The sequence below is a fragment of the Dermacentor variabilis genome, chromosome 1 (assembly GCF_050947875.1).
Source record: "Dermacentor variabilis isolate Ectoservices chromosome 1, ASM5094787v1, whole genome shotgun sequence".
NCBI classification, from domain to species: domain Eukaryota; kingdom Metazoa; phylum Arthropoda; class Arachnida; order Ixodida; family Ixodidae; genus Dermacentor; species Dermacentor variabilis.
The window spans coordinates 226,711,761-226,726,279 of NC_134568.1; the positions used below are offsets into that span (position 1 = coordinate 226,711,761).

At 41.6% G+C, this 14,519-nt stretch overlaps 1 protein-coding gene across 1 annotated transcript; it reads right to left on the bottom strand.

The window, feature by feature from the left end:
- Positions 1-10,666: 10,666 nt before the first annotated feature.
- Positions 10,667-12,227, bottom strand: LOC142557991 (putative nuclear transport factor 2). The gene is made up of 4 exons (XM_075670165.1): positions 11,982-12,227; positions 11,622-11,693; positions 11,327-11,425; positions 10,667-10,945 (listed from the first exon to the last, which is right to left on the bottom strand). Exons 1-4 carry the CDS (start codon positions 12,087-12,089, stop codon positions 10,832-10,834), a joined length of 393 nt encoding a protein of 130 aa, XP_075526280.1. The 5' UTR covers positions 12,090-12,227; the 3' UTR covers positions 10,667-10,831.
- Positions 12,228-14,519: the final 2,292 nt, after the last annotated feature.

The window sequence follows — 14,519 nt, forward strand, 5'->3', positions numbered from 1 at the left end:
TGTGCTTTTGCACTCAATACAAGTTGCAACACGAGAATCTGATTTTTTTGTGTATGTGTGTGTGACTGCCGTGCCGTGGCTGTATGGCAGCATAGCAGTGTCTGCACAAAAATGGTGAACACTTTCAATTACTGGTAGCACCCTGTTTTGAAGAAAAATGGCACTTGTAATTTTTATTATTGAAAGAATTGGTGGGTGTATGCCCATGTTGCAATGCATATTGAGCATGATAGTACCTCAGAATTGCTGCGACACCTGTTAGTACTTCAGGCCACAAGAGTGAGCAGGATAACTACTGGATTGACCAGTTTGTTTCTATTGCCTGCCTTTATTACCAAGGTGATAATGGCAGCTTGGTAACTGTGGTAGCATATGGCACTGGTATACACAGGAGTACAAAGATCATTCACATCAGAATAAATGCTTAACAATGGCCATTTAGCCTGTGTCCCTCTGTACTGGTAAGCGAATATGTGAAAACATTTAGTATTGAACAAAAGTACTCAGCAACTGAAGCAAAGACTAATTGACGAAAGGAGCTTAAGGAAACTTCAATGTCTGCAAAAGCCATACAAACATTAAACCAAAGCACTGCCTAGCTAACTTTTTTTTTAATATTTGTTTACTGAATGACCACATGGACTTTGTGGAGAAGATGCACTTGTTAAAACTTTGAATAGAATATGTAACTACAAACTAGTTTATCAAGATAGGAATTGGAGCATGAATAATTTTAAATTAGGTTCTTTTCACTTTTTTTTCACTGCAGGACAATCATTCTGTGCTGGTTGTAAAGGTGCTTATGTAAATCGTGTAAGGTAAGCTAAATGCAGGTGCACAGTACTTAATGTTTAGAAATCCGATTTGTGGACATCTTTATAGGGTCTACAATAGTTGGGTTATTATAGTTATGAGGTTTCTTGTTGAGATGAATTGAAATGTTCTTAAAAGTTTTGTTGGAAGCAACTACCAATGTGACAATCTGCATTTACATGCACCCTTAATATCTCAAAAAAATTATAACCATGTTTTACATTAGCAATGCTCAAGATTGGTTTTCACTTGAATGCTATTGTGCACTGTACGAGAAGAAAGAGAACCATGGGGCCCGACTTTTGTTAATCGTATTAGAAGCCGACAAACAAGGACACCATAGGGATGTGGGTTCATATCCCACCTGCGGCCAGTTGTTTTTTCATCCACTTTGATTTCCATTAATTTATCATTTCTTTAATTCAGTTAGTAAGTACAAGTAATTCCCCTTTGTTGTCCTTGTGTCCTTGTTTGTTGGCTTCTTATGATATGATTGTGCACTGTTGTCACATTGTGACCCTGCAAGTGGGCAAATTCATCCTAAGTTTTCATTTCTGAGGCTTTCAAGGTGCTGTGATATTAAAACTAACTGGACTGTTACAAGCAGTCGTGATGCTACAAGAAACCATGACATTCAGGGATATCCCGATACCAAGATCATAATTGCTTACTTAGCACAGTTAAAGCAAAACGGAAACCATCAAGGGATGATGGTCCAAGTCAGGCAATAGCTTTATGGTGAAACTGCTGAGATGTCCAGTTGTGCGATGCGAGCATGTGTGTAACAAGAATGGTGACGATGACATGATTGCAACAGAAATGATGACAGTGTGACGGCAGCAACATGACGAAGATGGCCTGACAGCAATGGAATAACGACGGTGTGATGACAGCAGCATGATGAAGACAATGTGACAACAATGCAATGATGGCAGCGTGACAATGACACTGTGACAATGGCAGCATGATGACAATAAATGTTACAAGTAGCCGTGATAAAGCAATCGTGATGTTACACTGAACCATGATCTTGCAAGGAACCATGATGTTACAGGGATATAACAATACCTAGGTCATAATTGCTTAGTACAGTAAAATTTTTAGACAATACTGTGCATCATGTAACATGCTGGTGAGGTACAATAGAGGTGCATTTTGTGTGTGCATGTGTACATGCACAAAAGGTTTATTTCAAAAGTTTCTGGTGTGCTTGCATGTACACAAAGGTGTGTGTTTTGGCGGGATTAATAATGCGGTGAAGTAATACCATGTTATGTTTCATTTCCACTCCATTCATTCGGTTCACTGTTGATCTCAACTACAAGGGCACTGAAGTTGAATATCTCCAGACGTCATGCCTGGATGAATGTCCCAGCTCTTATAGGCTCCATGGTCTAAACCGTAACTCCTGGTGTAGCTTTCTTCAACTTCTGATTGATTTGCATCACAGAGACCATCCGTGAAGTGACGTGCACAGGTAAATCAGGACCAGTTGCCAACCTGCTCTTCTAATGTGGATAGCATTATTGGCATTGTCAGACAGTTTTATTTCTGCCTATCTAACCAAGAATGTGTGCATTCTAAAGGTAGTGCACTAAAAATGTGGGCCTAACTTCATTCACGATGCTCTTAAAAAAAAAAAATCCTCTAAAATTTATTTGACGCTGGGCGGAATCGACCCCAAATCATATGGGTGTCACACGGCGCACTTTCAATCGCGGTCAAGCCCGATCCGGATCGAATTTCTCAGTCGTGATTGGCTCCTTTGCACAAAATGTGCAGGAGAGCCAATCGCAGTTGATAATCTTCATCCGGATCGGTGCCAATCGTGATCAGAACTGTGTGTGCGACACCGGTATCAAACGGGTTCCTTAGCACAGCAACCCGACACTTTATCACACTGCACCACAATTTTTCCCCCTTCTTTATTTCCTACATTTGTCAACGGAAGCTAAAATATAGAATGATTGTAATGTCAATACAAATGCAAGTAGAGCATATTATAAACCCTCAAATAACTGCATATTGTGTCAGCTTGGTATAGGCTGACGAATGGTGACTAATATTTTTTCAGTGCTTGAGTATGTGACAGCCGGTCCAGTACAGGGTTTTGTACCTTTTCTACATAAGCACTAATAGACTCTAAAATATTCATGCACATGATGTGCATCAAGCTCAGCATGACACACTGCCAGTCTACAACAACATATGCTATGGAGACCAAGAATCACAAGTAAATTTTATGGCATCCCATTTTAAGTTTCAATTAGGAGGAATATTCAGCCGTGCGCGTCAAGTGGCAAATCTTTTTTGATGGTCTACTGAAGGGCATCCCTGAAGAAAACCTCATCCCAACAGTCTTGGAAGCCACGTCCAGACTTCCCGGGCGCGCCGCTAGGTGGCGTAGCTTGTCCAGAAGGAAGTGCGAGAGGAGCCCCGGCTGCAATACACGCCTCATACAAGACCCGTTTCGGCTATTCGCATATTCGGATAGCCATCGTAGATGAGTCCTATCTGAATTTTTCGTACAATGGCATCGCTGATTTTCTGTGGAATGGCTGTAGCATGGAAACCTACCAGTTGTATTATTTCAGACTGGTGCATGTAGTCAAACGCAGTAGTGCTGCAAGAAGCCGAGTTCATGACAGGCCTAGGTCTTGAGAACGCATAATCAGTAGATCACTTTCAGGAATAACTATTTAAGTGCGCTCTGTTGACTAAGCCAGCGCACAGGATACATACAGGTCGCTCCAGCGAGCTGTCGCCTGGACACTACGTCACGTGAAAAAATCCCAGAAAGTGATTCACCGAGAAAGCAAGGGACGTATTCTCGGACGATCACTTTCGTGTGACGTAGTACACGTCGTGCTGTACGATTCGTGCGGTTTTGTTCAGCCAGCCAACCAGCGCGCACTGAGAGCGATATTCTCGAAAGTAACCGTCGGAGAAAACGTCCCCAAGGTGCGCCACCTTGCGTTCTCGGTTGACCTTTCGGCCATGACCAGTGGTTGGCTCAAGGACGCGCGCTGCGACACACACACTGACCACTTTTCTGTCTCTTACCTTCTTGCTGCCAGGATGCCTTACACCCAACTTCGATTGCAGCTCTGAAATCATTTTAGTTCATGTATCCTGCATCAACAAAGTGCTCAAGCAAAGCACCACCCAAAAGAAGTGCAGCAGTCACGGCCGTTAGCTCCAATTTTCACCAGCTTCACCACACACAGAAGGCGGGTATAGCGGCAGTTCACCTCTGCCGCCGTTTTCCGGATACGTACACCGCCAACGAACTCCACCTGATCTTCGTTGTGGCACGCCCTCTTACTAGACGTAGGCGAAATGGCAGTGGTAGAATGACATGCAGCGACATCATTGAAGCAAGTGTTAATGGACTCGATGACTTCATCTGGCTGCGTATCCTTTGCAGCTGACCAGCAACGTGCACATCAATCTGGAGCCGCGTGCAAAGGCGCGTAAGTACTTGCTGGCGCGGGCTCACTTCCCGATTTTGACGTGAAAGCAGGCGGGAACGCTGCCTTCGACGACCTTAACGGCGCTCGGCGCTTTCCTGGTGAAGAGTGCCTCTCAGAAGAGCGTCACGTCCCCGTTGTCAGTGGTGCCATTTATATTTGGAAGTGTGGACCCACGATCTTATCGGCGTTGGGGATTTTTCTGGTGAACCGACTGGGATACATTTTAGAGAGTGTTCTCATATATGCTTAGCCTCCCAAACCAATCTATTGGGTACGCCCCTGGTATACACGGAACCTGCTTCCGGGCGCGCGCCTGGTGCGGGATAGTGCTCCCGACAAACTCTATGGCTCCCGACCACAATCATAGCTGCAACGTTCTTCTGCCGCGACGTTTCTGTGACCTACATTTAGCGCGGTGCAAGCGCATGAAACAGAGCCGCGATTTTTGTAGCGATATCTTCCGCTCGATTTTGTGCCACTCTTTTATCTACCGTTCATGGCCGGCTGATCCCACCGATAACGCTGGGAGCGTTGCTCTGACCACTGGCAAAGCGCAATAAGGAATAGCATCAAATGGCAGCCCAGTTCTCGTAAGGCTAGAGAGAGGCCGGACCTGCCTCCCGTATGCCACAGAAATGGGGAAAATGGTGCCGCGAACCGGCAGCAAGTATTTCCTTCGTTATAAAGAGTAGACCCAGCAAAGGTGCACTTGAAAGGAGTGCTGGCTGCCCTAGTGGTTTTGTTATTAAAGGGACAGCAGAAAAACATCTTCCCTACTTTCCTATTATATTTCCATATGCAGTTGCAGCATTGGAAATTTCCAACAGCTTTGCTATGTGCGAGAAAAAAATTTTTTTTCACTGGCTTTTACTTCCCAAATCTACTAGGTGCTCACCAAGTGGCCATATAAGCTGCTTTTCAAACTATCACATCATCATCACCATACAATTACTGCTGTGACATGCACAGTATCAATACAATGTGGCAATAATTGCCATTTGTTTTCAAGCTTGGCATTTTTGGCTTACCTTGGGGAGATAGGCCTCATGTCGTAACTCTAAAAGTGCCAGCAAACACTCCCACTCTGTTCTCCTCCAATGACGCAGTAGAGAGTGATGGATAATTACAACATCAATGTGTGTAAACATGACGTAAGAAACAAGAAAGCACTAGCACAATGAACAACACGGGAAAAAAGAAGTTAAATTTGGCCTATCACCCTTACATTCCAAGTTAGCCAGATCTGCAATCCCCCATCCATTTATTCTGTTCACATAACGAAAAAACTGTCCAATGTGCCTATGCAGCCATCAGCATTGGGCTTCAACTTGATGTACAGCTACACAACTCCAAGTGTTACCTAGGAAAGAATTAGCTATGCTAAGGTATTTGATTAGAAAGGACAGGATAACAATGTTTACAACTGCTACAACAAGGTGCCAACTCTAAATTCATTTATATATGAAAGCATTTCACTAAAAGTGCTTCACCAACATTTTGTTTCAAGGGCTTGCTGTAGCAACTAAATAAATTCACCTTAATACCCAAAAGCTGTAACCACAAAGACAAATATAACCCAACGTGTTGACTTAACAAAAAGTGCAAACAGATGCCAAATACTCACTCGTGTGGAATTTGAGAGTGAATGCAGACTGACAACGAAAATTCACATAGCACCTGCTATAACAGGTTGTGCAGTGTTGAAACTGTGGCACACGACAGCTTGCAGGTACAGGTCAACTCATGCAAAAATGGGCGACTTCAAAAGCAAGTGAGCGCTAATCATGACTGCAACGCACTACTGTACATAGCATACTCAATGCTTACCCAGGAATGACCGTGGTAGTAGAGGTGGTGGAGTGGAGATTCTTTTTAGACAATCACTACAAATATTAAAAATGCCAGACATACTTAACGTTCAAGGTATATTTTGCAAAGCTTATTATGGAAAGACAAGGTATGTCACCGGGGCTATTTATTGGCCACACACCACTTCCACTGATGTTCTTGATGAATCAAATAACTATATTGTTGCACATGTAAAGCCTGGAGATCAGATTATTTTGGCCGGAGATTTTAAGTTGCCTCATATTAATTGGCCCTCTTTTTCTTTGAAACAGCCTAACGACAAAATCGGTGAATAAATGATCGATATCGCATTTTCTTTTGACTTATTGCAAATTGTCAACAAATTCACCAGAATTCAGGGAAACTCTCGTTCAACAATACATCTTTTTTTCATAAATGGGGCAGTTGTTGCTCAAGCTAGCTGTGATGATCTCCTTGGAATATTTGATCATCAGGCTGTGAAACTAACCCTTTCTGATGTTTTAAATAAAAATTCAACAGGGTCTCTAACTTTTCACGTGCAGGCAATACTTGAATATTGGACTTCCTTTCATTTGAATACAATTCTTTTTCAAGTAGTACTGCAGATAATTATGGTTTATGCAATAGTTGTAAGGTCCTCATAAGTCAGTGCATTGAAAGATTTGTTCCACATATTGTAAAGAAATTGAAAGAACCCCTGGATTTCTCTGGAGACGTGGCAGTTGCAAAGACGACTAAAACGGTTAAAAAATAAAGTACTCAATTTTAATGACGTAGGTGCTCTCCAGCAGCGAATAACGAAACTTTCTTCTCAAGTCAAGACAAATGTATCGGCTGACAAGGAATGCTATCTCGGGGAGCAGGTTCCAAACTTCATATCGTTGTATCCTGAGAGGTTCTGGAGTCTGATTTCTCCAAATACTGCGACCAGTGATGTTTTTGAAATTAACGGTGTAGAAACTAGCTACTGTTTCGTTATTTATAATGCTCTCAATGCTCATTTTAAATCGGTATTCACTAAGGATAACAGAGTCCTTGAGCATTTTGATGTGTCGTGCCCACCTATATCCAACATTACGATTAGTGAGCAGTGGTTTTTTTAAATTACTTTTGCAACTTGATGTAAAAAAAATCTCCTGGGCCGGATGGAATACCAAACGAGTTCCTAAAACATTATGCAGAGTGGATTTCAAAGTATCTGACAATTCTATTCTCTAAATCTTTGAACGAGAGCCGAGTTCCATATGACTGGGTAACTGGCAGAGAAAAGCCCCTTCACAAGAGTAGAAGCACACATTACATTACTAATTATCACCCAATCTCTAATTTCCACTTCATGTAAAATTCTTGAACATATAATACATAAGCATATTTCGTAATTTTTAGATAAGTGTAATGTTTTGTCAAGTTCTCAACATGGATTCAAAAGAGTTTTCTACTTGCATTCAATAATTACCATACATGATTTTTCTCAAGCTATAAATTCTGGAAAATAGATTGATGCAATTTTTATGGATTTCGCTAAAGCTTTTTATAAAGTCTCTCACAATAAACTACTCTTTAAATTAGATATGTCTAAAAACTCTCAGCTTGCAAATTGGATTTCTGCTTCTTTCTCTAATCGAAAACAGTAGGTTTCCTTTAATGATCACTGTTCTCACACAGTACCAGTCGACTCTGGTGTCCCTCAGCGCTCTGTGCTCGGGCCCCTTTTGTTTCTTTTATTTATAAATGATATAATACAAGAAACACCTGTAAAAGTAGAGTTATATACAGATGACTGCATCCTTTACTCTGAAATCGAAAGCCAGCAAGATCAAATTCATTTGAATGAAGCACTTCAAAGGGTCGTTCATTGGTGTGATAAAACGGCAAATGTCTATTAATTTTGAAAAGACCATTTTCATTAAAATTTCCCATAAGCGTAATCCTCTTCATTCAGCTTGTAACGTCTTTCTGCTGGAAGTGGAGCACTGCTCTATGGATTTCACATGACCTTAGCTGCATGAAGCAAATGCTGTAATTAGCTCATCGAACTTTTTATCTAAGATGAGCTCTCGAACTTTCCACTCCTGCTGTTCGCCTTATTGCATTTAAGGCAATTGAATTGTTCAGCCAACGTTAGGTTACACAGCTATAATTTGGTACCTGTACACTCAAACATGTTAACCAAATTGAAAAATAAAAATGCAAAAGAGAGTGGCGAGATTTATTTATAACAGCTTTGGGCGAACTTCGATCACATAATTATTAGCAAAAGCCAACCTCCCAACGCTAACGCAAAGAAATCGCATTTTGAGATTGAAATTTTTGTTTCAGTTAGTTAAAGGTTATTATAAAGTAGACATATCGCAGATACTTTTTCTACAGGATATGCCACAGGGCAGAGACATGCCTTGACCACAACTCTTTTTTCCACTCGAAATAACACTTTAAGTATTCTTTTTTTTTTTTCAGGACAATAACTGAATGGAATAAACTTACTAATGAAGTCGTTTCACAACCATCCATAAACCTTTTTACTGTACACCTACAGCAGTGACTTGTCTCGCATGTCACACTAACCTTATTATGTGCTCATGTGCTTGGTTCTAGTAAATCATTGTGTTTACATTGCCAAGTTATGTACTTCCTTCCCATGTATTTCCTTTATTGTTACAGCTGTTTGGAAATTTGCAAAACCCAACAAATGTAACTCCACTCTGCTAAAACCCCAACTCGGGGTTGCAGTATAAATAAATAAATAAACCACATTTGCACCAGACATTGCTGAATACACCCACAGGAGCTAGTTTTAGCTAACAAATGTTCTGTGCTACAGTAAGAGCAATGGAGACAATTTTTCAACAGGAAGATGCTACGTAGGTTTCAACGGTTAATATTCTCGTTTTTGTTTGGCATCAACAATAATGACCTGCAGTCATTCCCCGTGTTGGTAGGTCAATAGATGAAAATGATTGCATGAACAAAGATTTAAAAAAAAAGTACTGACAGTAGATAAAAAAGACCACTATATTTAAGGTTGCCAACAATAGCCTTGAATCATGCTTTAGACCTCAATCACAAATGATGAAATATTAGGCCAGTTTACTAAGAAATTCCTACAGCTACATTGAACAATGCTAAATCTGACAAAGACTATAAGGTATGCATGTGAGCGCTTATTCACAGCTATGCTTATTGATGAAAAAACATATATGAGGTGGTACCAAAAAGTTTCAAGACTGGCTCTGTACTGAAGAAATTAATTTATGTGCAAATATACTAACCTTCGAAATAATCCCCTTGCACAGTAAATAGTCCTCCCAGCATTCCTGAAAATTTGAGAATATGCCTAGAAGGCTCTTTACCGAAATGAGTTGAACACCCTTCTATTTGAACTCAATTTAAATTGTGTCAGAATGGAGATGGTCGAGCTGGATTCTTAATTTTGGGAAGAGCGAAATAAGTAGAAGCAAACACAAGTTACGCATCATTCATGACAAAGGTCGTCACTAGGGGTGCAACTTGGGTGTACGGTTATGACTCTAAGACGAAGCAATATTCGTCGCAGTGGAAAAACCTGCATCTATGACAAAAAAAAAAAAAAAAAAACTTTAGAAATGTTCACAACTCGACAAAGTGCACGCATGTAGCTTTTTTTCGACATTCATGGCACTGTGCATTAGGAATTCATCCAAAATGGCCAGATTATGAACAGCGAGCTTTCCTGCAAAGGTGTAGGGCATCTGAGGGAGGCTGTCTGGAGCAGGATGCTGCACGATCACAAGGCACCCTATTACAAGTCACTCAGCACACGCGAGCTTCTTATCGAAAACATGATTTCTACCCTGCTTGTCACACTTGGCTGCCACTTATTTCAATCTCTTGCCAAAGTAAACTCAGTTGAAAAGTCACCAATCTGGCATGACTACCTTCCGGAAAGAAGACATTCAGGACATTCGCAATGTGGCAGGGATGCTGGGAGTGCTGTATTGCTGTGCAAGGAACTATTTAAAGGGCGACAGTGTTTCAATGCACACAAATAAATTACTTTCTTCAGAACAGAGCCAGTCTCAAACCTTTTTGATACCACCATGTACCACCACACACAACTAAAAAAAACTTTTTTCTGTTTGTTCCCTGTATTGTGTTTTCAATATAAACTTGAGTCAGCACTGGTGTGTGCCTTATTTAGTCCTTGTCTGCTTTAGCACTGTTAGACCAATATGAAAACACATTCAGCAATTCACCGAAGTTTCCATGCAACATCTATCCTAGATCTACAAGTGCAATTTAAAATGCTGACTTAACATTGAAAGTGCATCTACACTAGACGTGCACAGTAAAAGCCTGTGTTCTTACAGTTATAAATTATTTGAAGTCCAATGAGTGACACACAAGTCTGCATTCATACTTGTGTGTTACTGCTATGAACAACCACCATGTGTCTCGAAAAGCAGAAAAGTACATGGTGCCACAGTATTCTATCGAGAAGCATGGAAATAGTAAGCACATGAACCTTCTCAAACATAAGATTTCAGGCAGTAAGTCACATTTTGGGATGCCTGTGAAAAAGGAGCGAAATGTACATTTATTACAAACCACGCATACAACTTTCAAAAGCAAATTGGGGCTGTCTCCTGAGCCATCTGTGCCGTAGCTACCGGAAACGATACGGGCAGCAGAGCAGGTGTCCCCTGATCTACACCGCATGTTACTGCCACTGGTCGTCCTCATGCCGTGTGGTGCAGGGCTAGCCGGAAGACATCGTGCTCCACATAAAAGCTGTCCCCAATTGGCTTCAACACAAACACCTGGTTAAATGTATGTGCTGGATCATCGTCAGTCTGCAAAAAAGAAAAAAGCCATACTGGCTTCAGCCACTATTACTTGGGCCCACTCTATCTGAAACTACCTCATAAATGGTTGCAAAAGGCCATATATCCACAAATTCCCACACATCTCTTGTTTAATGCACATACAGCTAGCAGCACAGATGACAATCATACTTCTTTGGCATTGGGGCAAAAATGTGCTCATGCTTAACATCTCGACTCCTAGTTCAACTACCAGACACTTGAAAATGATACACCAGGTTAATACGGTCATATCGGGAATGTCAGCTCTATATAAGCATAAAGTTACTGGGTATGACAACTGTGACCACTGAAACGTCTGCAGTAATATTTCTAAACAAAACCAATAAATGTGCAAAAATTTTAACTCACCTTGAGCTGGCCTAAGACGGATATTAGGATACCACCGTCGAACATTGGCTGACAGTCGATGATAGTAACAGAGTGGCATATCTTCTGAAAGCCCAGACCCTAGTCAGACACGGGAGAAAAATGAAATTTTCTATTACAGGTGCGATTATCAGAAACGTCACAACAATGCACGTTTCTTCCTGTTTCGGGGCTGCTGGTCACGCGCTTACATCTACGTAGCTGTCACTTAGACAGAAAGAATTCACGGTGCATTGAATCAAGTAGCCGCACTCGCTAAATAACCGGTACAACTTACCTGTATTTTTTCTAGTATTTTCGTTCGTCCGAAAATCTGTTGTCCTTCAAACGTCATCAGTGACTTTTCTTCCTGCAAGACGAGAACTCAAATTGCAGTCTCAGCGTACCTGAACGAGCAGGCAAAGTCCTGTTTTAGTTGATCCTTGTCAACGGGTCTAGCAGGTCTCCACCCACACGCACGGAACACGCACGGAAATGCGTTCACTACGTGCAACATTGCTAACAGACTCATCACTATGCAATCAGCCGAGTTTCCAAACAACATCTGGTGAACTGAGAATCATTACTCGAGCTTGAAACGGTATTAGATCTCTCATTTGAAATACCTAGCCTAGAAGTAAGAGCAAAGATAGCTTACATTGTACAGCGTCCCCAAATTTGGTCGCAAGGCAGGATCATCGAACATAGCATAGTACTGCTGTATAAAAGTTTTCCCGATTGTGTCGTATTGTGGATTTAGCGACATACTTAAAATCGCCTGTGACTTAGTGGGTTGTAACACAACCACAGCAAGAAATAAATAACCGCTGCCAGTAGGCCTAGCACGGAGAGCACGGACAGAGTACCGACAGCACCGGACTCCGCCACTCCGCTTGCCAACTCCAAAATCTCGCGTAATTAAGGTAAATTTTAACAAATAATATTCAACAATTGTTAAAATCGTCTTAAAAGATTTAACATTTTAAATATGCTATTGTAGGATAGCGTTTTTAGTAGTTCAATATCGAAACAAAAAATTTATGTTTCCTTCCGTGCCTCATTTTTGAATGAGCACTGTGTTTCCGGTTACACCGGCTGCGTATGGGCTAAGCTACGGTTGTGGGTTTGTTGCATGGTCTGGTCGTTTTTTTCCGTATTGTGTGGTTTATTGTGATTCATGTTTCCATGTGCGAAGTTTTTCCGTGTTTGGTGCGCTCTTGCAGCCCCTGTTACTTACGCGTTTATTAATGCAACGTCCACACATGCGCATAATGCACACAGTAGCTACCGTTCCGGAACATTACGGGCTGTCCGGATGCCAAAAGCGCGCGCGGATTCACTAAAGGCACCACTAGCGCGAGCACATTCTAGCTAATCGAAAGCAAAATAGTTGCCAGTATGTCCAGTTGTAGCGCCTGTTTTAAAGAAAAACCGCTGCTTGCCTGCCAAATTGTATGGCATAGTCAATCTGAAAACATCTGAGGGGCAGGTGAGATTACTTTTGGAGTGACCTGCATTTCTAGGCGGACATTCATTAGGTCAACGAAACCGGTCTGTCTAGCCATGACCCGCTGTTATATGTTAGCTAGTGAAATTACGGCGTAATGGCCCGCCGTCGATCGATAAATAAAATTTATAACCGCAGTGGCAGTTTAAGGCCGTATACTCAACCTTGAAACGAAAAGGTAAAAGTTCACCTGTATACGAGGAGCTACCCACAATATCGCGGGATCGCCATGTACTATGGCGAATGTCGATTCCAAACGCTCCAGAGTGTGGTATGCGGGGTGGGGTGTCTGTCGAGTTCACGTTTTTGACCAACGATGGTCGTTGGACTTTGGCGCCCAAAAGCAACACAAGCGCTGTGAGAGGCCGTAAACGAGACCCGCCGTGGTTGTTTAGTGGCTATGATGTTGAGCTGCTAAGCACGAAGTTGCGGGATCGAATTTTGGCCGGGGCGGCCGCATTTCTATGAATGCGCATTGCGAAAACACCCGTGTACTTAGATTTAGGTGCACGTTAAAGAAACTCTGTTGATCCAAATTTTTGGAGTCCCCCACTACGGCGTGCCTTATAGCCAGGTCGTGGTTCTGGCACGTAAAACCCCATATTCTTTTTTTTTTTTTTTCAACGAGCATTTTTGTATTCCGTCAACATCGGAAAACGCGGCCGGGAATCTAACCATGCACCTTTGGTAAGGAACTTAATGCGTGATGACTTCCCCATTACCGGTGTTCTCGCAATTCCCCGCTTCTATAGGATGGTGACAAATTAAGCCGTTTGTCCTAAACTGGTTGTGTGAATGTTTGAAATTTTATAGTTGCAGCCAAGTTACATGCAGTACGAACTTATCCCACTGTGAACCAGCAAGAACTGCGACTTCCATGTTAATCATTTGCATTTTTTAAATAGTTTTTTTTTTCTTTTTAGACCATACAAAATTTTCAAAATTCGTCAGTGGCAGATAGCATAATTCTAACCACTGAGCTGTATTACCGAAGAAGGTGTCCATTGCTTCCATGAGAAGTTGAATTGCATGAATTACTAATTAACAAACACTAACTAATTAATTTTAATTAAAGCACATACTGCAGTTGAATTGCAGCAGGCAAGTTCGAAAGGCGTATCCACTTAGAACTAATTTTCGGGATGACAGTAGTTTCGAGATATTCCCAAAGTGCGACGAAGTACATGGGCATTCCAGTTACTTTTCTGCTTCATTCAATGCATTAAACGTTGGTTCATAAAGAAAGTGGAACCATACTGCATTGTTCCAGCAGGTTTCACGGCGCACGTCTCGAAGCCCTGTGATCCTGAGAATTCGTTGCAAGTGGACATGTCTCGTAAACTCACCGGCTACAATTCGTGATTTGCAATAAATAATAGATAATTAACTAAAAGGATAATTTGTGAATACTTGTTAATTATCGATTATGCCTTTTGATTCCTTGAGCGAGTAATGTCTGCCACTTCGAGTGACTCAGCTAAAGGACTACAATTGCGCTTCTGCCAGGCAGCTTTTAAAATTCTGCGTGGTCTCAAACAACAGCACGCCATATACCAGGTGTTTCAGCGGACACTTTCAATATATTTTTTTAATTGCCTGTGGCAGACATCACAATTGTAGTTCATGAGCTGGTCTACTGGAAGAGGCAGACATTCTCAAAAATTGAAATGCATAATCGAATAATGAACA